At 40.9% G+C, this 27,514-nt stretch overlaps 1 protein-coding gene across 1 annotated transcript in view; it reads left to right on the top strand.

Annotated features, from left to right (window-relative positions):
* The window catches only part of ANO6 (anoctamin 6), a 138,651-nt gene that overhangs the window by 79,799 nt on the left and 31,338 nt on the right, over window positions 1-27,514 (top strand). The window contains exons 5-15 of the mRNA XM_089674012.1: window positions 8,131-8,409; window positions 9,927-10,040; window positions 12,332-12,447; window positions 15,290-15,424; window positions 17,310-17,415; window positions 19,200-19,260; window positions 23,006-23,151; window positions 23,246-23,323; window positions 24,105-24,330; window positions 25,230-25,399; window positions 25,540-25,637. Of these exons, the coding sequence (XP_089530138.1) occupies window positions 8,131-8,409; window positions 9,927-10,040; window positions 12,332-12,447; window positions 15,290-15,424; window positions 17,310-17,415; window positions 19,200-19,260; window positions 23,006-23,151; window positions 23,246-23,323; window positions 24,105-24,330; window positions 25,230-25,399; window positions 25,540-25,637 (1,529 nt within the window). The remainder of the gene's footprint in view (window positions 1-8,130; window positions 8,410-9,926; window positions 10,041-12,331; window positions 12,448-15,289; window positions 15,425-17,309; window positions 17,416-19,199; window positions 19,261-23,005; window positions 23,152-23,245; window positions 23,324-24,104; window positions 24,331-25,229; window positions 25,400-25,539; window positions 25,638-27,514) is intronic.

Raw genomic sequence — 27,514 nt, forward strand, 5'->3', positions numbered from 1 at the left:
TAAAGTTTGATGGAGGGGGGATTATAGTGTGTGGTTGCTTTTCAGGGGTTGGGCTTTGCCCCTAAGTTCCAGTGAAGGGAACTCTTAAGGTGTCAGCATACGAAGACATTTTGGACAATTTCATTCTCCCAACTTTGTGGGAACAGTTTGGGGATAGTCCCTTCCTGTTTCTACATGACTGTGTACCAGTACACAAAGCAAGGTCCATAAAGACATGGATGAGCAAGTTTGGGGTGGAGGAACATGACTGGCCTGCACAGAGTCCTGACCTCAACCCGATAGAACACTTTTTGTGATGAATTAGAGCAGAGACTGCGAGCCAGGCCTTCTAGTCAAACATCAGTGCCTGACCTCACCAATGCGCTTCTGGAAGAATGGTCAAATATTCCCATAGACACACTTCTAAACCTTGTGGACAGCCTTCCCAGAAGAGTTGAAGCTGTTATAGCTGCAGATGGTGGGCCAACTCAATATTGAACCATACGTACTAAGACTGGGATGCCATTAAAGTTCATGTGCATGAAGATGCGCATCCCAATAATTTTGGCAATATAGTGTCTGTCTATCTATCTATCTATCTATCTATCTATCTATCTATCTATCTATCTATCATCAAGGGTAGAGCTTTAACAACACACAGCCACTCGCTTTCTTCTTTTTAAGGGCTGTTTTTGCCCAATTTTATTTAAAAGAAAGTTCCATATAACTTGTTTCCCACGCTGGGGTATCCACCATCAATACAAATGAAAATATTGTAGAGAGCCTCCTGGCTCTCTTTAGCAGCACCGCTGCTCAGGCTTCATGCCTCTGTCCTCTTGACCCTGCACATACAACCCACTGGGTTATTACCCTTTCTCAGCACTCCTGCTTCTCCAGCCCACAGTTTTTGGCCCTGTCTGCTCTCAGACTTCTCTGTACACCTGTGGCTGCTCCCTTGCACCCACATGGACTCCTCGGGAGGGTAGAGCCCAGAACCCTGGTCCTGTCTCTAGAAGATAGCCACACACACCTGATCAATCAATCAGTCTCCTGGCCATTCCCAAAACCTGGTCCAAGGATTGGAGATTTCATCCCTCCAAAATCACTTTGCAATATCCAGGCTCCAGGTCCCAAAATGGACTTTACAAACAAATGAGGAAAGTGAAAAACCAGTTTCCTCTGTATTAAATAAATACCCTGAAGCCCCTCAACCTGCCTTGTTGAGAATCCCAGGTGAAATATCCTTTTTATATCGTGACAGATTGCCACACTGTCACAATATATATAATATTTGCTGTATGTCTGACAACTACTTATAACCATTTTGTTTTCCTTTTGATATTTTTGCTTTAAAAAATGTGAATAAATCTTTGAATGGTGACTCAAAATAACACTGATGTGGCCTAATGCTGGGTACACATGGCCCGAATGTCAGGCGGTTTCTATACAGACCGATATTCGTCCCTTGTACATGGGGCTTAAGTGTGGCTCTGAAGGATTGGCACCTTAAGAAGTCTGCAAGTACCTGATTGGCATCTCAATTCACAAAGGAGTTTATTCTCTTGTCGGGGAGTTATTTTTTTTTATATCACACCTTATATCAGTGTTTTTCAACCTTTTTTGTGCAAAGGCACACTTTTTTCATGAAAAAAATCACGAGGCACACCACCATTAGAAAATGTTAAAAAAATGTACCTCTGTGCCTATATTGACTATATATAAAGTAATTCTCTTGAATAGGAATCAAACACAAAGAAATTATTTTATAATTACTTTATTATGAAATAATAAAGTATTTTATAATTGGACCCGGGGGCCGGACCAAGAGTAGATGAATGATGTGTATGTGTCATCCATAGTAAGTATAGTAATATTCCCACATAGTAAGCATAGTAATTAATCCCCCATATAGTAATTCATCCCCCATATAGTAATTCATCCCCCATATAGTAATTCATCCCCCATATAGTAATTCATCCCCCATAGTAATTCATCCCCCATAGTAATTCATCCCCCATATAGTAATTCATCCCCCATATAGTAATTCATCCCCCATATAGTAAGTCATCCCCCATATAGTAATTCATCCCCCATATAGTAATTCATCCCCCATAGTAATTCATCCCCCATATTAATTCATCCCCCATATTAAGTCCCCAAGCCCCCCCTGCGTCAATTCACTTACCTTTGCTCCGCGCGTTCCTCTCGCCGTTCCGGTGTAGCATGAAAATCTGTCTCCTATGAGGATCTGTCCCCCTCGACGTATCTGCGCATGTGCCAGTTTCAGGCATTGGCAGCCGATCAGCAATCTCCGGCACATGCGCAGATACGTCGAGGGGGACAGATCATCCTGACAGTATCACGCTCCGCGGGCCGGATTAAAAGGTCCGCCGGGTCGTATTTTGCCCATTGCTGTTCTAATGATTGGTCTATTTGTGAGCCGAGGCCACATGTTACGGATGAAATTGCAATTTTTCCCACGGCACACCAGACAATATCTCACGGCACACTAGTGTGCCGCGGCACAGTGGTTGAAAAACGCTGCCTTATATAGCTCAGATCTCTAAAGCCTTAAATTACAGAGGTGTATAACATACTTTTTAGCCTGCTCTGTAAGCTTGCATTCACCCCTGAGTAGATGGTATTCAGTGATTTTTTTTTTCTTTCGCGATTTTACTAGTTTTGGCAAGGGGAGAAGAGCAATTCTAGAGGGGGGCAGATTTTAGGCATATAAACATATTCAAATACGTGTGTATCGCAGCAGTGACTCCTTGTACTTCACAGTTAGTTGGGAGAGCTAGTGACCGCTGCTCTGCCCTTATACTGGAGTTGTCAGAGGAGCAATGGGGTGAGGTGCTTCGTACCTACAGTGAGGAACAGAAGTATTTGAACACCCTGCATTTTTGCACGTTCTACCACTTAGAAATCATGTCAAGGGGTCTGAAATTCACATTGTAGGTGCATTCCCACTCAGAGACAGAATTTTAAAAAAAATTCAGGAAATCACATTGTATGATTTTTAAAGAATTTGTCTTGCACTGCTGAACATAAGTATTTGAACACCTAAGAAATAGCAAGAATTCTGGCTCTCAAAGACCTGTTACTGTACCTTTTTAAAAAGTCCACCTCTACTGCACTCATTAATCTAACTTAGTAGCACCTGTCTGAGCTCTTTAAAGACACCTGTCCACCCCACAGTCAGTCAGACAACTACTACCACGGGCAAGACCAAAGAGCTGTCAAAAGACACCAGAGACAAAATTGTGGACCTCCACAAAGCTGGAAAGGGCTACGGGGCAATTGCCAAGCAGCTTGGTGAAAATAAATCAACTGTTGGAGCAATTGTTAGAAAATGGAAGAGGCTAAAGACGACTGTCAGTCTCCCTCGGACTGGGGCTCCATGCAAGATCTCACCTCGTTTGGTATCACTGATGATAAGAAAGGTGAGGAATCAGCCCAGAACTACAAGGGAGGAGCTGGTCAATGACATGAAGAGAGCTGGGACCACAGTTTCAAAGGTCCCTGTCGGTAGAACACTACGCCGTCATGGTTTCAAATCATGCTTTGCACGAAAGGTTCCCCTGCTCAAGTCATCACATGTCCAGGCCCGTCTGAAGTTTGCCAATGACCATCTGGATGATCCAGAGGAGGCTTGGGAGAAAGTCATGTGGTCAGATGAGACCAAAGTAGAACTTTTTGGTCTAAACTTCACTCGTCGTGTTTGGAGGAAAAAGGATGAGTTGCATCCCAAGAACACCATCCCTACTGTGAAGCATGGGGGTGGTAACAGGCTTTGGGGGTTCTTTTCTGCGAAGGGGACAGGACGACTGCACTGTCTTAAGGAGAGGATGAATGGGGCCACTTATTGTGAGATTTTGAGCAACAACCTCCTTCCCTCAGTCAGAGCATTGAAGATGGGTCGTGGCTAAGTCTTCCAACATGACAACGACCCAAAGCACACAGCCAGGATAACCAAGAAGTGGCTCCGTAAGAAGCATATCAAGGTTCTGGAGTGGCCTAGCCAGTCTCCAGACCTAAATCCAATAGAACATCTTTGGAGGGAGCTGAAACTTCGTGTTGCTCAGCGACAGCCCCGAAACCTGACAGATCTAGAGGAGATCTGTGTGGAGGAGTGGGCCAAAATCCTTGTTGCAGTGTGTGCAAACCTGGTCAAGAACTACAGGAAACATTTGACCTCTGTAATTGCAAACACAGGCTCCTGTACCAAATATTAACACTGATTTTCTCAGGTGTTCAAATACTTATGGTCAGCAGTGCAAGACAAATTAATTCTTTAAAAATCATACAATGTGATTTCCTGAATTTTTTTTTAAATTCTGTCTCTGAGTGGGAATGCACCTACAATGTGAATTTCAGATCCGTCCATGATTCCTAAGTGGGAGAACATGCAAAATCGCAGGGTGTTCAAATACTTCTGTTCCTCACTGTATCTACCGGCAGTTATAGCCTCTACAGACAGAATGATACAGCTACATTATTTACATCAGACGTATTCTACCCCTGCACGTATAAGTGGGACTCTGTATTATGTCATAAATGTAAGTAGTTTGCAGTTTTTTGCATATGGTTTTGGAATGCCCTAAGGTGAGGCTTTATGGTCTCAGGTGACAGAGTTTATAGCAGATAATGCATAAAAGATTATAGCAGGCCTCCCTAACCTATGAAACCCTTTTTATGCCTCCTGGGAGTTACTGAAGACGAAGAGATGAGTAGTACAACAAAATTGTGTCTTAGACTCTTCTTCTACGTCTGTAAGTTCATTGCCAGGTGGTGGATTTATGATGAGTCTATAACCTTGGTAATGTGGGAGTGGTTGCTTAACTCTGCCCTTCCACTTTATAGGATGTCTTATGAAGCCCATGGCTGTCCAAAAAAATTAATAAGGTTTGGTTACGTTGGAAATACTGTTTAGCAACTCAGCATGGGGAAACAACTGACTGAGTCATGCTGGTGAGGGAAGGAGGGAGTGAAAGGGTAATTGTTGAACATCAGTTAAATGGGAAAACACACTCAGAGGACCTTCTGTATAGTTTCTATACAACTTCTTGTTTCTCTTCTGTTATTTTAAAATCTTGTTTAGTAGAGGGTTAAAATTTCAAAAATGTTTTGCTAGACTGAAATGCATACATGAGTCATGCCTTTTTTTTGTAATCCTGGCTTTTATGGTTTTGGCATTGTAACAGTATATGTTAGGTACGTGTTCACTTATTGTCTGGCAAATATAAAACGTAAAAAAAATAAAAATAAATAATACGTGTGTATTGCATGTTTACAAGCACACCCATAAGCTCAGAAAAAGCTTGTGTACTTTTTTGAGTATAGGGCGGCTTAGCAAACAAATAAAAGAGGCAATTAAAACAGACAATTAAACAGAGACAATTAAAAATAGTGGGATTCTGCATGTTGAGTATATTTGAAAACAAAGTTGAAGTTTGTAGTAATGTTTCAGTGCATTATTTTATTATATATTTGGCATCTTAAAATAGGTGCCACCCAAGTTAAAGGATTTAATATAACACAGTTTGAGCATAGTCAGGCATAGGGATACAACTTGAACAATGTGTATGCATGGGCAGGACCATCTTAATGTAGCATCATGGGCCCCTGGGCAAAGCACCGTCCCCTACTAGCCTGCCCCAATTTGCCTACCTACTCTCAAGAATGAAAGAATAAATATATTTATTAGTACTTTCAGTAAAATTGAATGTACACCATACAAAAACATGCCATAGATTAAAGATTAACCAACACATTTATCGAAAAATCAGTGGAGCAGAGGACTGGGCATCAGAAGGGTAGAGTACAGGGGTCAGCAGGGCAAAGTAGAGGTATGTGGGAAGGAGGGCACAGTACAGAGGGGGAGGCAGGAGGGCACAGTACAGGAGAGGTCAAGAAGTTACAGTACAGGGGGGATCAGGAAGCCACATAACTGGGATCCGGAAGGCACAGTACAGGAGAGCAACATGGCAAAATACTGTGGCCAGGAGAGTATAGTACAGGAGGGCACAATACTGTGGTCAGGAGAAAAAAGTACGGGGGGGGGAGCAGGAAGGCACAGTATGTGTGGGGGGTAGGAGAGCACAGTGCAGGGGTGCGGGAGGGCACAAAGGGGGCTGAAGGGCACAGTACAGGGGGGAAGAAGGTCACAGTACAGGGGGACAGGAGTGCACAGTGCAGGGGGGCAGTGTATAGGGGGCAGGAAGGCACAGTATGGGCTGAGGTAAGAGTGCACAGTAGAGGGACAGGAGGGCACAGTACATGGGGTAAGAAGTGCACAGTACAGGGGGCAGAAGGGCAATGTATGGGCAGAGTTTAGAGGGCACAGTACAGGGGGACAGGAGTGCACAGTACAGGGGGCAAAAGGGTACAGTACTTGGGTAAGGGGACAGAGTACAGGGGTCAGGAGGATACAGTACGGGGGGGTCAGAAGGGCTTAGTATGAGGTGGTAAGAGGACACAGTAAAGGAGCCAGAATGCCACAGTACAAGGGGGGTAAGGAAGGCACAGTATAATGGTGGGGAAAAGGAGGAAACAGTACAGTGGAGGGCAGAATGGCACAGGACGGGGGGTATAAGGACCAAGTACAGAGTGGCAGATGGGCACACTATGGGATGGAAGGAGTGCACAAGACAGGGGTGGGAGCAGGATAGCAAACAGCGGGGGGGGTTCAGAACAGGTGGGACAGGAGGGGATAGTACAGAGGGGATCGGGGAGGGGGGGTACATTAGAGGCCATCCCCTCATTGCATCAATTCTTCATCCTGTGTGAAGTCTGGGAACCATTCTTCTGATTGATTATAGTCGTAAGAATGGATACAGATAGAAACAGACTCTTTGCCGGAACCATTGATAATCTTGAAATTTGTGCAGAGAGCTATACAACAGTACAGTAAATCATCACCTTCAGACCTTCCCAGAAATACAGGGAATTCCTGTCTTTTTTTACCAGTGTGTATTCACCTGTGGATAGCGCATAACCCTAATAGTAAAGATTACTAAAGCTGCCCTGTGATTTTCATATTCATGCAAGATTACCATGGTGCCCACATGCACCTGCCGGTACCCATGCCTTAGGACAGCCCTATTAATGGGGCCTAGGTAGTGGTGTTTTATTAATTGTAGAATTATTCTAATACTATAAAGATTCTCGTAAAAGGTTTTAAATAAAATCATAACAAAAGAAAATTCATGATTATCAGATTATCGCCCCTTAAAATAACACTAGCTTCAGGTTATTGCAGGGTTTCTTAACCAGAGTTCCATGGATCCTTAGGGTTCCTTTAGAGGTTGCTAGGGGTTCCTTGAGCAATAAGCAAATTCTTTCAGATAAGTTCCCGCAGATACCATTGATCTATGTAGCTATTTGTAACGGGGTAATTCCTCCCAATGACAACAAGTGTAAGGAGCATTCTTCCCACTGACCATTACATTAAAGTACCATGAGTTGTAGATATAGTCATTTCTATCAGGGGTTCCCTGAGACTGGAAAGTTATTTCATGGGTTCCTCTGTTTTGAGAAAGTTGAGAAAGGCTGGGTTGTTGATTACCTGTGGGTTTCAATAGTTGGATGCAGGAAAAGGAGCCATTTAAGATGGTGATTAAAAAAGGATTTTTGAGAAAATACAGCTGTTGACAGATAAATGTCCCTTTTTCATATGGTTATTGGTAATACAGACTTAAATGTTCATATCTAGGGCCACAATCTTTAATGCTGGCCAACGCTGGGCTGAACAAAAAAATCCTCCATCCATGCTTAACATCCATCCCTGCTGTGGCTATTGTATTTTGACCGAAATACCTAAGCAGTGCACTATTTTCTGCTCAGCTTCTTTTGATTTTTTTTTTTTTTTAATCGAAGGATGTCGTGAGGGAAGGTGTTAACCATGCTATCTACAGGGCTAGTTTTGGCCAGATCATCAGAAACTGGATGAAATTCACTCCGTGTATGGTCAGCTTAAGGAGCTTGTGTCGGACCGCTGTTATGGAAATGTCAGGTTTCATTTTCCATCTATTATATAAGCTTTACGTTAGATCCTGCACTTTTAGGAGAAAGCCCTGATGAATGTACTCTGATTTGCTAAACGTACTAAAAAACTACATGGTAATGTTTGTGTGTTATCTGTTACTATAGGTGGCCGGAGAGGGACTGGTGTTTGTTAAGGTCCATGCACCATGGGAAGTCATGTGTACCTATGCAGAAGTGATGCACATCAATCTACCTATACAACCTAATGATCTGAGGCAACAACGTTCAGCTTTTAACTGGTTCACAAAAATCTTTACTGTGAACGAAGATGTGATAAGACCAGAACAGGAATTCTTCACAGCACCATTTGAAAAGGATCGTATGGAGGATTTTTATATCAAGGACAAGGAAGCCTTTTTCACTCCAGCAACAAGAAGTCGCATTGTAAGAAACCAAATCCTAACCCTATCCCACTGGCCATAGGCTTCTGAATCTAAAGCTGGCCATAGATGGTTCGATTCTCAGCCAGAATAGGAGGGACAGGCCAAGATTCAAACCATCTATGGGCAGACTGATTGTACTCAATTTGTTTGTTGTATGACTCTGGTACAACCAGCATGTTGGATTTTTATTGCGGTTATAGCAAGCAGCTATAAAAGCTATCATTAATCACTGTGTTCTCCTGGCAGGAACAGCTACAGTGCTTGCAGAAAATTAAATCTCATGGTCTATGTCCTGCTTTAGACATAGGCTTCCATTCTTCTTATGACAGAACATGATTATAAATCTATATAGGTCCACTGCCAGTGATTAAGACATACCTCCTATGCTGAACTGTTGGAAAGATGCTACATACTTTATACACATTTATTCAGGATTTAATCCTAGAATATGTATATTCTTGCAAAACATTTTAACTTCTCTGTTATTTAAGGAATGTTTAATTGTTTCAGGAAACATGGATTATAAAGATACAGATACAGGCAATCTAGTGCAGATATATGAACAAGGGCAGTTTACGATCAGTGACCTAATGATGATAAAAATAAAAAAAATCTGTTTTACGTAAACAATGATACTGAAGATCATTAGCCGTTTTTTTGTTTGTTTGGTTTTTTTTTTACAGTTTAATGTATTGTTTGTTATAGTATTATTATTATTATTATTGTTATAATAATAATACAAAAAAAAAATCAGCCTTCTACTCCTTATAAAGATCTTCTGATCGAAGTTTGTTCCTTAGGTAGGCCAATTTCGATCCATGTATGGGTGGCTTTACCCATTGTTTGCAAAAGGCCCCACTGACCCACTGGTATTCACCTTGCTAGTGCTTCCCCAGCTACACATAGCCTGCACTAAAAATGCCAGTGTCACCTGGTGTCGGACACTAGGGTGAATTGTGATGTCACTTATTGACTGGCCTAGGGATTGGCTGCTAGAACCCAATGCTGTCACATGGCAAGATGTCACATGCTCCCTATTACCCAGAAGCAGCAAGTATTGTTGCCAGTTGCAGTGGAGGAAGGATTGGTGGAGGGCTGGCAGGTTGACTATCAGTGGGTCGGGAGACCTGTTTTCATAGACTTTGTTGCTTTGCCTTAAATGGACAGTCTTGTGAGTAAATTCTTCTGTAGGGCTTTTTGCTGTCCATGACCCTTTTAGGTTGCTTTTGTCTCACTTCCCCTCCAACCACACAAGTGTTGTTTAGAGTTTGGCTTTAAAGCATCCAAACCACGAGAGGATCTCAACTAAATTCAGCTTTTTTTCAAGTGCATTGGTTGATGTTAGTCCTGTCAGAAATTGGCTACCTTTAGGTCTCTGGCAGTAATGGACTGACAAATATTAGTCCGTAATCTTCATAGTAAAAACTAATTTTTGCACCTATATCACATTCAAGAAAAACTTTTGTTCTTAAATGTCATTATATTAAATATTTTCAGCCTTGTGTATGTTTCTTGTAGGTCCATTTTATACTGTCTCGGGTTGAATATGCTGTGAAGGATAATGTGAAAAAATTTGGCATTAATAAGCTCTTGGATTCTGGCATTTATAAGGCAGCGTTTCCTCTCCATGATGTAAGGACTTTTGTATGCTTTGGTTTTCTTGAAATTCTTCCACAGCTTGTGTGTTTTTTCTTATGCTTATTTTAGTGATCTGTTTAGTAAGAGTCGTTTACTGTTTTAATATAATGCAACTTTATTGCCAAAGTCTAGGCAGATATCTTTTATCCCGGTATGTATGCCTTAAAATCATGAAATGTGTTTTACACTGAGATTGTATATGTGCCAGAATCTATAATCGGCCTCCTGTAATTTCATTTAGGGCTGGTTCACAAAATGTATGCATTCTAGATGTGTTTCTGCATGCATGGTGCTTTTTCATGCATTTTTCTCCCTTTTTTCCTTCATCTCAATTTAGGATATGTGTGTTCTAGTACATTTTCAATGCAATTTCCTGTATTCCAGATACGTTCCATAATGCATTATGTTCTACTTTTGTTGACTGCACTGGAACTCATTGCACTTGGGTGAACTAGGGCCATTGGAATGCATAGAAAACACTGTGCATGCATTTTTGATGCAGATTAAAAATGCGTTTGACTGCATCTGGTGTGAACCAGACCTTTTAGGCAGAAATGATGCTGGAGGTTGAGCAGAAATTATGCAGGAAGGTGGAGCATTATCCGATTATTTAGCGCCACCCCTGAAGGAGCCACTTGGTAACTTTGATTTCTCTGTTCTGTGCCTCGACTCCAAACTCTGCCATTCTGACACACCTGGTTGACTAAAAATCACTGCAAGCATGAATAAATACACAAGTTTAAAATACTACTATCAGTAAATACACACACCCATTTAGAGGTAAATGCATTATCTGTAATGTAAATGCATATCTATTTATATGGTTCAATGTAGATTAGATTGTATACCCCTTACTAGGATCAGAAGGGTAAGTTAGTAAATCAGCAATAAACAATGTTCGTAAACGTAAAATGCAGTATAGATGATAACACTATGCTAAGTGAGAGTGCGCTCTAAGGGATTGGCTGGGATACAGTGTCTCTTAGGAGGTACCTCTTTTATAGAAAAAAAAAGACCTCAGGGCCAGCAACTGTTATGGGCAGTCTTTAGTCCTGACTCTTCGGTTAAACATCAGGGTCTGTTGGCACGTGTAAAGGCCATCAATTAAGCCTGCAGTCCATGTAAGGGATGTGGGGTGCTGGTAGGTAGTTCCTAATGGTTCCGTTTCCAACAGTGGTAACAAGTAGTGGCTACAAGGCCCTCTCACCAGACCCAGTGACACAGCAGTAGTGGTCTCTCCAGTCTGGTATCTGCTCACTCTGGGTTGCCCGTGACGACTCTGGTAGGTAGCTTCTTCAGTGCTCTGGTTACGTTCTGTACCCTCTGGCTGTCCCTCAAATGACTGTAGGCTCCACTGACCACCTAAGGCTCTCTTAGATGGAGAGTCCTTGACATGATCCTGTCACACGCCTGTCACATCACTCTCCTGTCAAATGCTTAGGAGAATCCATTTTTCTGGAAACATCTGGTTCTCTCCTCCTTACTGCTGATTGGTTCACACACAGTACTTTTCCCTTGTTATAGTACAGCCAGCTGACACAGTAATCTAGTGGAAAGGGCAGGCAGATGAGGGGGGGGGAGGCGAAAGGATTGACTGCCCGGCTACACAAAGAACCAATCAGATCCTGTTGCTTTGAACGATTCGGTCAATCTCTCTTCCTGGATATGCGTACAAGAGGGGAGAGCACACAAATGACCTCATCAATTTGCTGTGGCTTATGCATTGTCCAGTCAGGCTGAGAACATATACATTTATTAAGTGGCGATAATTCACACAATGCTTTACATGCTGTACATTCAAAAGAGTTCTTGCTCTCAAAGAGCTTACAATCTAAGGTCCCTATCTCGCATGCATACACATACTAGGGCCAATTTAGACAGCATCCAAGTTATTGGAGTGTGGAAGGAAACCCCCTGCAAGCACAGGAAAAACTTTTATCAGAGTTTTGAACCAAGGATTGCAGTGCTGCAAAGCAGGAGCGCTAACCACAAAGTCACTGTGTAGTATTGCTTAAATTCAGTGGAAATCGCCAGCCTACATTAGTTAGGATGTGTTGCAGAGGTGCTTGATCATAAGAGTGCCTAAACAAAATCACTAATACTTAAACAGGTAAGACACTTTACATACTATGTATTTTACCCGTGTATTTAGCTGTTTGACTATTTGACTCTCAACTTAATATTGGCTTCACCTTTTGCACTTTCATTTACCTGTCTCCCAAATTGTCCCTTTTTTACCTGTCCTGTTTTTTGTTTGCTTATAACATTTTGTGTGTATTCTGCAGTGTAGATTTAATGTCAAGTCAGAGGATGCAAGATCTCCTAATGAAAGATACCTGCTGTATAGAGAATGGGCCCACCCGCTTAGCTTTTACAAGCTGCAGCCTTTAGATCTTGTAAGGTATGGAAAACAGGCAAATGTTAGATCTTGGGCATATGTTTCATATTTTTATCACTAAAATGTATTTTATTTTCTATTGTTAAGCTACAACTTGCCCTCTTTTTACTGCGCTCATATCAAAGGGTTCATTTGCCAGTGCAAACAAACCATATTTATGTCACTTAAAGCCCACCTCTGGTAATTCTAAGAAAAATCTATTTTTACAGCAGTGCCCCCACCTTCTGCCCTGCAGGGGAAATGTTCATTATGTCTAGGGGTGCCGGAATAAGGAGAAATACTTATCTATTTCTGTGCTTCAGCAGTGCAAAGGGACCCATACAGCCTCCTCTCTAAGCTCCTCTCTAATTGTCGGCTGATAAATGAAAAATCGGTCGGCCCCGTTGCCGATGCTGCCACCAATGTCCACGAAAAACGGCCGTTTTTCATGGATTTTCCAGCATGACCGATACAAATAAATGAGAAGATTCGTAAAAAACGGCCAACGGGCTGGCCCCACTAACGGCGTGAATATCGGCCGATTTTTCATGCGGACGAAATTTCGGCCGATAAAGGACCCGTCTATGACCTGCATAAGGGTTAGAGTAAGTAATACTGCTTGTTCCTGAACTCCTTAAAGCAGCCATACATTATGCAGATTTCTTTTCTTCAACCACGGGTTGAAGGAAAGAAAATTTATTGGTTGTGTTGGTGGGGGAATCCCTCCCGCTGCGCTGTTTCCCCACCACCAGAAAACAATGATCATTGCTACTGGCTTTAGCCAGTGGCAGTGATCATTCAAAAAAAAAAAAAGACAGCTGGATGTACTGAAGTCGAACAATAGATCAACTTCGGTACTACAAGCCTGCCCATAGATGGATCAAAATTTGGCTGGTTCCTGCTGAACATTTTAGGTTTTACTACGTTTGCACCTTCAAACACACCTCCCATATTTCTTTATTTCTTCCTTGACAGATTTTCTTTAAAATTATCAGTTACAACAAATTTATCTTAAAATTAACAAAAATAAAAAAACTAAATTATAAGTCACTTTGGTACATTATAAATGCAAAATGTAATCGCTGATTTAAAAAAAAATATTAAAATGAAAATTGTGGTGTTACTTCTAATAACTTTGTGTTCCTTCTCTAAACCACTCTTGAAGCCTTCTGATGAAACATTCCACAGTGATTAGAGATGTGACTCTTTAAACACTCTGGTAGAAGTGTGGCTGTTATGCAATTTACACAAAAATGTATATTGTTCTTGAGTTAGAACTTACAAAGTAATAAATTGCTTGCAGTTGTCTTTTTTGCCAGGTAAGGCTCCTTGCACACAGGGCTGTCTAGGTGCAGTGTGTCCTTCCTGGTGATATATCGGAAAGGTACAGGTGCAGCATCCGGCCCTGCAGCCTGTCAAAGTGTATTTCAGGCTGTTGCTGGATGGAGTAGAACACTGAGTGGTACCCACTTTTAGAGCCCTGTACTTTCAGAGATGAATGTACGGACATGTAACTATTTTCCACCTGTGCTCTGCACCCTACTTGCTGCCAGCCCACCTGAGAATCCATTATAAGCTGTGACTTTTTAACCAAAGTTTATACTTACATAGGGACTTTGCATGCGCTCCCTTTTTGTGCTAACAATTGAGACTGCTAATTCAGATAATAAACACTATATTGTGATGGGGGAGGGGAGATCGGGGTAAATCGGAGGACATATCTGGAAGTGCCAAGTAAGACTGGGCAGCGAAAGAATAAAGTAATTAAGGAGTATACAATATATTGAACCTAGTATTTTGCCCAGTATAATGCTGGATTGGGCTCTTCTGTGTTCATTGAGGTACTTAAAGGGGAACTGAATTCTAGTTGGAGCACTTGTGATGATGTGCATGTACACCATACTAGCAGATTATGGCAAATTTACCTCTGTTTGTGGTGTTCTAGCTATTTCCACAGTCAGTGTCTTATTTGGCCAACGGGAGGTCAGTGATGATGCAGCCATCCCAGTGCTGGGCTCCTCTCTTCTGTATCTTACAGGTGCAGCAGACACAAAGAATAAATAAATAAAGCAAAGAAAATTGCTAGGAAAAAGGAAAATTTAATTTTTGTTGGTTTTTTGACAGTAAAAAATATAATGAATTTCCTGCAAAAAAAAAAAAAAACTCCAGGGTGGGTATTGAGGGGCACACATTATAAAGGTTTATGACACAAAAAGAACAAATCGAAGTACTTATTAAAGAGAGGTATCAAACAAAGCCAATTCGTTTCAAAGCAAATGCCCCCTTCTTCCTCTGTGCTGGAACCTTGGGTATAAATGGATTTATGATGAGGTACATTTAGTAAACTTGTGTAAGGGCTTAATCCAAAGTGTTAATCCTGGATATACTGCAAGCTGATGGCATAGATTACAAATGTCATAATTGTACCTCATTGTCCATTCATACCCACAGTTTCAGCCCTGAGGAAGGGGAGGCATTTCCTACGAAATGTGTTGGCTTCCTTTCATACCTCTGTTCAATAAATACTTTGATTTGATCTTTTTTGTCATGAACATTTGTACTGAGCACTTAATACCTCAATACCCACCCTAGAGTTTTGGGATCCATCTGAGAGACAGCAGCCCAAAACCAGAGTGAGATCCACCTACATGGCACGTTCACCACACATCTCCCTCTTGAGGAGTAATATCAATACCTCACCCCTGTTAGTCCAGCATTATCACACCTAAACATCAGCTAGCAAAAAAGGCTCTGCTTGCTAGCAAATTATTTATTTTTTATGAGCTCAGGATCATTGTCTTCTTGAATATGAGTACAGCATGGTACATAGTGAAAAGTTATGTATCCATTTTTTTTCATTCTACAGAAAATACTATGGTGAAAAAATTGGAATCTATTTTGCCTGGCTGGGTTTCTACACCCGCATGTTGCTGCTGGCAGCAGTAGTTGGACTTGCATGTTTCTTGTATGGCTATAAATCTCAGGAATCCTGTACATGGAGGTAAGCAGGACACATACCCTTAAACGAGATCTAAAGTCATGGTGTACGCTTAATTTTATAATATCAACGTCATAATGGAGATACAAGCAATAGTTATTTTTAACAATCCAATATAAGCTTATCTGGAAAACCTCCTTTCATGTTATTATTGCTGCCTGTCTGCTGGCCATCTCTTTCCAAAACTTCCTGGATTCCCTGCATACTTTGCAGCTTCTCTGCTAATTCCTTTGATTTACTTTACTGATTCCTAAGGACTACATATCCCATGGTACCTTGCTGCCTTCAATCAGTGATTCCTGTACTGACTCCGCCACCTGAAAATCCCCCTCTCAGCATTGCTGTAGTTCATAAGGCAGACTCTGTGAAATGTGTGACACAGCAGTGCCTACTCATAGGATCACTGCATTGTAGAAAGTAGTTGTGCGGGAAAAATTATGTTTTCAAAACCACAGGATTAATAAGTGTATGATGGAAATACACTGTGGAAAATATTATATAAATTTTACATTTATATAAGTTTACTTTAACGGAGAAGTACAGCCAAAGCTCGTTTGGCTGTACTTCTGTGGATCACAGGAGTGCAGTTCGTTCTGCACTCTTGTGACTCGATTTCACCTAACAGCAGGTTAAAGTCTGCCATATGGTCAGGATCCACCCAGGAGCCTGAACCAGCACCTGGCTCAACTTCTCAGCCAGCTGAGAGCCTGAGCCAGGGGGAGGATCGCTATGGCCACATGTGGGCATCCATATCTACCTATTACATATGCAGGCTCTGCCTGAGACTGTGTTTTACTGTTTCTCTCTCAGTGAAAGTGTATGGGCTTGGTCTTAACTAGCTAAAAAAATGATATTGTCTGTAATGAGCAAGGCCTATCTAAACAGTCGCTAAGCAGAGAATAGCGTTCACATTCTCTGATATACCAATGACCACTAGAGTGAGATTTTAATCATCCATATATAAAATATAATAACCAAAATGGAGAACAAGCACAGGAAGCTTGCTTTTGTGAAATGTGTACTAACAGTTGGTAAACCAAAATTTCCCTTTTAGAATATTCAACTGTTTTAGCTGTTCCAGCTTTCAGTTGCTTCTAACTTGTATTGGTGTAAATGCTGATAGTGCTTATTTCCCATACCTCTTGGAATGCATCTGCATGGTATGCAAGGTGAAAGCACACATTATAAACTATATGTCAATTTACCTATTGGTTAATTGGCTATTTGGTAATAAAAGTTTGAGACTAAAATGAAAATCCAAGAAAAAGAAATTGGGATGCTGCCATTGCACCCAGCAATGATTTTTTTAACATTCTTTCATTTGTACTCATAATATTGATTTGAATTTGGTTATTATGGACAGCTGCATGGTTGTCTGCTTTAAGCCTGGTACACAAGATGAGAATATTAGACAAATGGTCATCCTGTTTTTTTTTTGTTTTTGTTTTGTTTTTTGTTTTTTTGCATGCTATTCTCCTATCGAAAATGAAGTGTTACTATAGTTACAAAAATTCCCGTACAGAATGCAACTTTGGCAGTGATGTAATGTGTTGTATTGTGATGTATTCTTTCGTTTCTGAGCATGCGTGGTCTTGCTCTTCCGATTTTTTTTTAAATTTTTTTTCCGGACGAATACTGTACTGATTAAATGAAAATTGTACGAATCGGTATCGTACAAGGAAATTTGTCCCTCAAATAATTTCGGATGAAAGCTGTGTACTAACAAACGATCGCTTCGAAAACTGTATTTTTTTTTTGTCTGGGTTTTCTGGTCATGTGTACTGAGCTTTAGTTTCTAATCTTTTTATTACGTACGAAGGGCCTACATTTCATAAACACACTGGTCCTTTGTGTCTTTTAATCCTCTAAAACAGAAATTCTCTTTCAGCAAAGAAGTGTGTGACCCAAACATTGGAGGAAACATCATTATGTGTCCGCAGTGTGACAAAGAGTGTACATATTGGTACCTTAATATCACCTGTAGTTCATCAAAGGTAATATTGCAAAAGTTAAAAAAAGCAGAGTGCGCTTTTTGTATATCTTTTATGATGATGTTTAGTCTTTAGTGTAGATATATGTAGGGTTCCTATCAGTCACTAGTATTGTTAAAACTAAGAGTTTATTAAAATTGTCCTTTCATCTAGCAGGTTTTAGAATGTTAATATTAACTACTTCGCTGTTTGCTAGAAATGTACCTCAATTCAGCAGGAATTGGTCGCAATTTGAGCCATCTACAGTATGTCCATGCTTAGGATCTCATCCAATTTTAATGATGGATCATACTGAGAAATTTTCTAAGGCCCCTTTTACATGAGCGTAGTTTTTTTGATTTGCAATTATATGGATCTAAAACTGATGCACTGTATCCCTATGGGTGGCCAGGTATAAGCAGATGTGCAATGGGGAAAGAACAAAGAGAGGGCGCACAGGCCTAGTGCATTACCATAAAAAATGTTTAATAAAAAATAAAGTAGGTGTTGTACTCACAAACGACAATATAGTCAAGGCACATCATAAAAGAACAGCTGGGTCAACACCGCGCTGAGTAACAGTCCGCAATAGGGAGTTTAGACATCCAAAAGGCTGACGCGTTTCGAGGACTTGCCTCTTCCTCAGAGCCAACTGACCAAATGTCTGCTCCCTCTTTTATATGCTCACTATTGGTTAAACCAAAGGTCACATGGGCCATCCTGGACACTCCCCTGTACATTCACCCACATCTGGGTCCATTCAGAACCAAATGCAACAAGTTTGCGTCTAGGTTCACTCTTACTAACCCGATTTGATGTAGGCAGATATAGACTGATATAGACAGAAGCACATTTGCTTAGATCTGGCCATCCATAGGAATTAGAGGTCTTTTTTTTCCTCCATCACAGTTGGAGATAAAATCAGATCAACACAGCAGGGTAGCAGTCTACTGAGATGAAATTGGGGGCGCCCATGTGAAAGGGGCTTCAAGCACATGAAGGCAAGCTGCAGTACTTAAGCTTTTGAGGACCTGGTGAGAATTAGATGCGACTTGTGGCCTCTTCAGTCTTGGAGGATCTGAAGTTGCTGTAAAGCATCCAAAGGAAATAACACACTGAACTTTAAATACTTAGCCGCTAATGACAACAGACTCCCACAGGCCATGAGCAGTATCTGTGTGAGGCAGGAACACCAGTTTGATTGCTCTGCCAGGGCAGTTAGAAAGATCACAGAAGCAGTGAACTGGTAAGGCCCAGAGGGAACCTTCTCTCGGTGTTAGTGTTTTTTGTAATAATAATTCCAGTCAAGTTTTTTTTTTTTTTTTTGAAAGCGTAAAGAATAGTTAGAAATAATTTAAGGCTCAAATCACTGCCTTATTGGGGATATTTCCTGTTACCGCGGGGAGAATGTGATGAGATTTTCACTAATTGGGAAACATCATTTTGTATTGGTAGAGTGGTTATGGGTTAGATCCTCTATCTGGTTTTTGTTTCATCTCCAATGGGGAAATTTCTTTACTCTTTGTCATTGGAACAAAGAGTGGTGATAAACCTTCCAAGACAGCTAAGCCACCTTCCAAGATTCTAATCCTAAAACAAGTAAATTGTTTGGAGTTCTTTTTTAGGTAGGAACGGTTTGTAGGTGTGGAAGTGGTAAACTTTTGTTCTGGGTTTAAATCCTGCTAATCTTGCCATCTTTTCCTGTTATTGTTTTCTTGCTTTTTAAATGTTATAGTGTTTAAAACACTTGAAATTGCAATTTGTGAACACAAACTATGTTGACCTTTGTTTTGTGTTATCTTTTACAGACGCTTTGTATATTTGACAGTTTTGGCACACTCATATTTGCAGTCTTTATGGGAATATGGGGTAAGATGGCTTCATAATATTTTCCCTACTGGAACTGTATATTGTGTGTTCATTGGAAAAATGGTTTGATTATTGATGCACAAAACCCAAGAGATGTACCTGTGTTGTAGCCATTTTATGGGAAGACATGATTTTGCATGCTTGTTTTTTCTGTTACCCTTGAGATATGGTTTGTTATATTCATTGGTAAAATTGTAGGCAAATATCCTACCTGTGATCACTGTATTTTTTGGCACACATTAAATACCTTGCAGGACAAAGCAATAAGTTTGAAGGCAACTCCATCAAATGTTTATCCAATGTTTCCCTCACTCCCCGAACACTCTGCTCAGTTTCTGGAAGCAGAGAGGAAGTTCTAAGTGAGTAATATAGCTACCTATACCTGGAAGTACAGAGCATTTTTCTATGCTCCCATTGGCTGATTATAGCAGCAGAGGAATGATATTACAGTAAGTATAATGGGGTCTCACAGTGAACACGTTTCTTTCCCCTGCATGTATAGTGCAGTTTCAGTTAGTTAGCATGCTTTTTACATTCCCAATAGACCAAATGACCCACTTCAGAAACACTCCTTCAACTGGACTGTCTGGTGAAGAAATTATTAGGGGATTATAGCAACCAGGGCATTTTTTAGGCGGGAATGCGGGGGAATGCAGTTCCAGCACCTCTAACACTGAATTGGTTATGGCAAGGGCTGCTGGGGGGGTCTATCGTTGCTGGAGAGGGATCTATTGTTTCTGGGAGGTCAAATGTTGCTGGAAGGGATCTGCTGTTAATGGAGGGGTCTATTGTTTGCTGATTGGAGATCTGATGTTGCTGCTGGGCTGGTAATTTATTATGGGGGTCCATTGTTGCTGGGAGTGGGGTCATTGTTGCTGGCTGCAGGGGATTTATTTTACTGCTTTTCTTGTTATCATTAACAAATTCCATACAAAATGATACTTGGCTCTGTTTTCTCTAAAATAAATGGTAGTGGGAGGTGGGTAGGGGGTGGAACCAAGGGATGGTGCTTGGAGGTGGGTGGGGGGCAGAAACAATGGGTGACTCAGAAGGGGGGAATGCCTGCACCTATTCTGTGAGGAAAAGAAAGCCCTCATAGCAACCATTTGTACCCTAAAACTAGGTGAGACATAAAAGAGCTAGGACCAGGAAAACCTGTCTGCTTAATTCCCAGAAATATATGAAATGCCAGGTTACCAGCATTCACCAAAAATGACATTTTAAACTTTGGACAGACTTGAAGGATAAGCAAAACCTTTGTAACAAAAATAAATATGCTCCGACACCCCTGTACTCATGAGTGAATTCCCACCTTTTTCCCAACGTGTACTTTTGCTTCCCTCCCATTCTAACTAATAATGCCGTCCATACAAAAAATGTAAATTACACAAGGAAAAATTAGGAGAAAAAATATGAAATACATGCTCAATAGAAAATTTAAGTCAATAGGCCAACATCTGAATTTCAAACTCTTTATCAGCACCTTTGACATGTCCTATTACTTCATCTTACTGCTTAACCCTAAATGCGATTCTCTTCTCTTGGTTCCTCCATACTCTTACTGACAGACTAACCCCTTCCTCTGGACCTTCGACTGGGGTTATAAATCCTTACCACTGCAGTCTTCAATGCCACCTTTACATTTAAAGTTAATATCTTGGAATGTTCAATAATTTATATGCCTGACCATTTTCTGTTTGCTGCAAAATAGAACAGATTCACAGACAAAGACCGGGAAAATTCTTTCCAGCATCACATTAGATGAGCTCCTCCAAATTTTATCTCTGGAAGCTACTTATAAGCTACCTGTCGAAGTATGGGATTGTGGGATGATATGACTCTATCAGCTATGATACAACTTTATTCTCTCTGAACACAGAGCTTCTTGTATGTTTGCAGATGGTTTAAAATAATCAGGCTAGGCTTTGAACTTGTGGGACCTTTCATGACATCTCTTTAAGATTGAATGTAAAAACTTGCTCCATTTGATTGTACAGCCATGGCCAAAATATTGGCACCCCTGCATTTCTGTCAGATAATGCACCACTTTGTCCACGAAATTGTTGCAATTACAAATGTCTACTCATTCTCATGTTTATTTCTTTTGTTTGTATTGGTATGACACAAGAAAGTGGAGAAACAAAAAGCCAAATCGGACACATTCCATGCAAAACCCCAAAAATGTACTGGACAAAATTATTGGCACCCTCAATTTAATATTTGGTTAAAAACACCTTGGATAAAATAACTGAAATAAATCGCTTCCTGTAACCATCATTGAGTTTCTTATACCTCTCTACTGGAATTTTGGACCACTCTTCTTTCGCCAACTGCTCCAGGTCTCTTATGTTTGAAAGGGTTCCTTTTCCCAAGTGCTGTTTTGAGATCTCTCCACAGGTGCTCTATGGGATTGAGATCTGGACTCACTGCTGGCCAGTATAGTACTCTCCAGCGCTTTGCCTGAAACCATTTCTGGGTGCTTTTTTCATGCGTGCTTTGGGTCCTGCTGTAAGACCCATGACTTCTGATGGAGACCTAACTTTCTGACAATGGGCCCTACATTGCACCCCAGAATTCTTTTGGTAGTCCTCAGATTTCATAATGCCATTCACACGGTCAAGACATCCAGTGCCTGGAGCAGTAAAGCAACCCTAAAACATTAGTGAACCTCCACCATGTTTGACTGTAGGGACTGTATTGTTTAATTTAAAGGCCTCATTTCTTTTTCTGAAACCATTAGAATGATGGGCTTTACCAAAAAGCTGTAATTTTGTTTCGTCTGTCCACAGCACATTCTCCCAAAAGGATTTTGGCTTCCTCAGGTAAGCTTTGGCAAACTCCAATCTGGCTTTTTTATGCTTCTGTGTCAGCAAGTGGGGTCCTCCTGAGTCTCCTACCATAGCGTCCCTTTTCATTCAGATGGTGACGTATAGTGCAAGCTGACACCGTTCTACCCTGTGCCTGAAGGTCAGTTTTAATTTGCCTGGAAGTTAATCAAGGTTCTTTAGCCACCATTCAGACAATCCCTTTGTTGCAATCTTTGATTTTTCTCTTCCAGGGTGATTTGCTACAGTGCCATGGACTGTAAACTTCTTGACAATGTTGCGCACAGTGGACACAGGAACATTAAGCTCTCTGGAGATGGACTTGTAACCTTGAGATTGTCCATGCTTTTCAACAATTTTTGTTCTCAAATCCTTAAGACACTTCATTGCCGCTCTTTCTCTTCTGCGTGCTCCATGTGACACACAGAGACACACAACAGAAAGGTTGAGTCAATTTTTTACTAGTTTAACTGGTTGCTGGTGTGATTCCTATATTGTCAGCACCTTTTAATTGATACAGGTGAGTTTGATTACAAATTACAGGAGCATCACAACTTGAAATGCAATTATTTCTTACATTTTTGAGACGGTGCCAGTAATTTTGTCCAGTCCATTTTTGGAGTTTTGCGTGGAATGTGTCAGATTTGGCTTTTTGTTTCTCCATTTTTTGTATCATACCAATACAAACAAAAGAAATAAACATGAGAATGCCTAAACATCTGTAATTGCAACCATTGTATGGGCAAAGTGGTGCATTATCTGACAGAAATTCAGAGGTGCCAATATTTTTGACCATGACTGTATATAGTAAAGACCTAGCATGATTAAAAAATGCTCATATGTTTCAAGGTGAATGGTAACCTGGAAAATTGGATTTAAGAGAAGTATCATGTCATCATTGTGTGTTCTGGTGTTTACAGTTACCTTATTCCTTGAGTTTTGGAAGCGCAGACAAGCTGAGCTTGAGTATGAATGGGACACAGTTGAGTTTTTAGAACAAGAAGAACAGCCTCGTCCTGAATATGAAGCAAAATGTACTCACGTAGTTGTGAATCCAATTAATCAGGTAAATTGTGTTGTATATTTACTGCTGTAATTCTGCTTCCTGAAAAGATGTTTTTATTTATAATTTTTATTTTTTATTCTTCACCTATATTTAGCAAGAAGAACATGTGCCTTACACAACCTGTGGAAAGTGTCTGAGGATGGCCTTCTGTACAAGTGCCGTGTTTTTCTGGGTAATAATCTTCTTACACAGCTTTTTGAGGTTGACTTTGTCTTATGTATTTTACAAGATAAAATGAACAATATCATCTCTGACTGGTAATACAAAGCAGCTGACTCAAATAGGTAGTATAAGAACCTATATAATAACTGAAAATGTAAACTGCAGCGCTTAACATATAGTGAAATGATTAAAAACATATAAAAAAAATTATATAGTACAAAATAACAAATGAATGTCCATGAGAACAAATGGTGCAAACCAAAATAGAATTATATAAAACAATGTTGAAGTAATGTCCATCCACCACCATAAAAGTACTCTTGCTTGTAGTAAAGCAACTCCACTGTATATATGCCATCACCATCTCCCAGTGAATTGAAAACTCACCAGAAATTATGGCTGCCACTACAACAGCATGAACGCCCATATATTTAAGCATGCTGTTGTAGTGGCAGCCATCATTTCTGGTGAGTTTTCAATTCACTGGGCTTGTTGTTGATCGGCTTTGGGGCTGTGTCATTGGCATGGGTTTGGGACACTTCTGAGATTATGCAGAATTTTCTGACAGTTGCGTTAGGTCTGCGGTTTACCTCCTCCTGCAATGCATGGAACCTGCTTCAAGCAGGTTTTGCTTTCCCATAGACACATGTGGGAATGCAAAACCCATTTAAAGCCAACAAAAAGCCCATCAACATGAGCCCTTCCAGAATTTGAAGTATTGTCTAATTCTCTGTAATTTAAAATACTAAATTAACTACTATTACTATAATGCTTTGTATGCATTTTCACAGATTATGTTGATCGTTGCATCAGTAGTTGGAATTATTGTGTATCGACTTTCTGTTTTCCTGGTATTTTCTGCAACCTTACCAAGACAAATCAGTGGAAAAGAAGCTATCCAGAAATACCTGACTCCACAGGCAGCCACCACTATCACAGCATCAATCATCAGCTTCATCATTATCATGTTGCTGAATATACTCTACGAGAAGGTGGCAATAATGATCACAGATTTTGGTGAGAATCACAACCCCTTTTTGGTATGAATAAAAAGCCAATAGAGGATGAACTTCTTCTTTTATACCAATTATGTATTGAAACAAATAATACAAACAATAAGTTTCAATTTGGCTCTGTTGGTCAAGGTTTAGCTTGGGATGAGGAGTTACCCTTCTAACTGTTTCATTTCAGGGCTATGTTCCCTGAGTCTATACAACCAGTCTATTAACTATCTGTTGATTTTAATAAGAAATGTGCCATTTAATTATGCAGGATTTACCTCCATCAGGACTATTCAAAACACACGTTTGAATACTCAAGATTTATAAGCATCCAGTGGCTAACCCACCTCAATTAACCCTAAATATGACTTAAATTTCACTTTTGAGCAAACTGACTGTTTAATGCAATATTGAAAATTGTGCCACCTGTATTAAATTTTAGGTATACAACGTGAGAGGTAGTTATTTAGCTCCTGGGAGCAGATAACATACATCACTGAATTGTTAATGCTATACATAAAAAAGTGAGCAATTCCTTTTCTATTGCCATTTTTTTCAGTTTAAGTTTCATACTATACAATGTAGGAAGATTTAGCAAGTTTCTCAGAGTGTTTGCTTCTCATAATTTTGTGCTATGCAGCCCTTAATCTCATGCCCCAGTGGTTGCAAAAGAGGCTCAAAGAGAGTATAGTGCGTAAAACCGTGAACTCTCTGGTCTGCATTTTTTTAAGCTTAGAATCAGAGCTATTTAATTGCTAATAAGGGCATTTAAGGGGTTTTAGATAGCTGAGCAGGCAAGAAGTGACAGGTTAAAAATCTGAGCCATTTATCAGGCAGGGGTAGTTAAGTTCGCATAATAACAGATTGTTCATGCTTGACTCCAGTGATCTTCTGATCTGCTATTTCCTTTTTAAGAACTTCCAAGGACAAAGACAGAATATGAAAACAGCCTTACCACCAAGATGTTTCTATTCCAGTTTGTCAACTACTACTCTTCTTGTTTCTACATTGCGTTCTTTAAGGGGAAAATTGTAGGCTACCCTGGAGATCCAGTGTATTGGTTTGGAAGATACCGTAATGAAGAGGTAAGCTAACTCCCTTCAATGATTTTACAGAGTTTTTTAATGCATCAGTTAATTTTTTTGTCTCAGTAACTGTTCAAAATCAGAAAAACTACCAATAATTTTTTTTAAAAAATTATGTTTCTTGACTTTCTTGTTTACAGTGTGATCCCGGTGGATGTCTTCTTGAGCTTACAACACAACTGACAATTATAATGGGAGGCAAAGCTATATGGAATAATATTCAAGAAATTCTTCTACCGTAAGCCCTTTACTATTAAATAAAAAAAGCACAAAGGAAGGTATCAAAATAGAGTATGGTGAACAAAAACAAACAAGGGCGCACTCCCATCGTGCATTAACGTGGTACACCACGTATTTATTGAAAAATTATAATTACTCACAAACCAAAAGGGATAAAAACAGAACAGGTGATCCGTAAGGACAGTCCAATGGATTCAAACACCTTGTAGGGGATAGGCTAACGCGTTTCAGGAGACGAACCCCCTTCCTCAGAGCTCTGAGGAAGGGGGTTTGTCTCCCGAAACGCGTTAGCCTATCCCCTACAAGGTGTTTGAATCCATTGGACTGTCCTTACGGATCACCTGCTCTGTTTTTATCCCTTTTGGTTTGTGAGTATTTATAATTTTTCAATAAATACGTGGTGTACCACGTTAATACACGATGGGAGTGCGCCCTTGTTTGTTTTTGTGCACCATCACCTAGATTTCCCGATCTCTAAAGGGCTGCACCTCAACGTTTGGCATTCAGAATCTCCTTAGTCTGCATGAATATTTGAGCGCTGGTTTCGTTTTGTTCTTTTGGATCAAAATAGAGCAAGTCCACTTAATTTAGCTACAAGTATGTTTTTATAACACATACAAAGCCACAGTCTACAATCCCCCAACATGTTTTTTGACTGATCTACAGTCCTTGTCATATGATTCTATAATGTGCACCTTTCCACTCATGCTGTAGTGTTTGTGAATATGGATTCATTGGCAACTCCGCTCTCTTCCTATCTATCACAGCGCTCCTTCAGTGTTACCTATAACGCTGCCACCTCCCCTTCACTCTCCCTCTCTGTAGGGGTCCCCCAAGGTTCTGTCCTCAGGCCCCTTCTCTTCTCCATCTACACCTCCTCCCTTGGACAACTGATACACTCCCACGAATTCAACTACCATCTCTATGCCGATGACACGCAAATCTATCTCTCTACCCCTTGTCTCACCCCTTCAGTCCCCGCCCGTATCACAAGCCTACTAAACAACATATCGGAGTGGATGTCACTCCACTTCCTCAAACTAAATCTTTCCAAAACCAAGCTCCTAGTTTCCTAGTTTCCCCCTCAGCCCGTGCCCCCCCCCCCCCGACTTCTCCATCACGACCAACAACTCCACCATCAGTCCCACCCCGCAAACCAGAGTACTAGGTGTCCTCCTAGACTCCAATCTGTCTTTCCAGCCCCAGGTCCAATCGCTGACAAACTCATGTAGACTCCACCTCATCTCCAAAATACGACCGTTCCTAACCCCGGAAACTACTAAACAACTCATTCACTCCCTTATTATATCACAACTTGATTACTGTAACTCCCTTCTCACCGGCTTACCTCACCGCAGGCTATCCCCGCTTCAATTTATCCTGAATAATGCGACCAGACTCCTCCACCTTACCATCCGCTCCGTATCCGCCACCCCCCTCTGCCAATCCCTCCACTGGCTTCCAATTGCCCAACGGATAAAATTCAGATTGCTAACATTGATGTACAAAGCTGTTCACAACACTGCCCCAAACTACATCACCGATCTGATATCCAAATACCACCCTAAACGTACTCTCCGCTCCTCACAAGACCTCCTACTTTCTAGTTCCCTGGTCTCCTCCTCCCATGCCAGTCTCCAGGACTTCTCCAGGGCTTCCCCCATCCTCTGGAACTCCAAATCCCAATCCATCAGGCTATCACCTACTCTCCTCACCTTTAGGCGCACCCTGAAAACCCATCTCTTCAGGGAAGCCTACCCCGCCCTCAGCTAATTGCCGATCTCCACTCCTCCTACCACTCCATCCCCCACAGCTATTTCCTCCTGTTACCACTATCCACTCCCTCCTAGATTGTAAGCTCCAAGGAGCAGGGCC

The sequence above is a fragment of the Staurois parvus genome, unplaced genomic scaffold, assembly GCF_062004578.1.
Source record: "Staurois parvus isolate SC_StPar_1 unplaced genomic scaffold, SC_StPar_1.0 ptg000147l, whole genome shotgun sequence".
Classification (NCBI taxonomy): Eukaryota; Metazoa; Chordata; class Amphibia; order Anura; family Ranidae; genus Staurois; species Staurois parvus.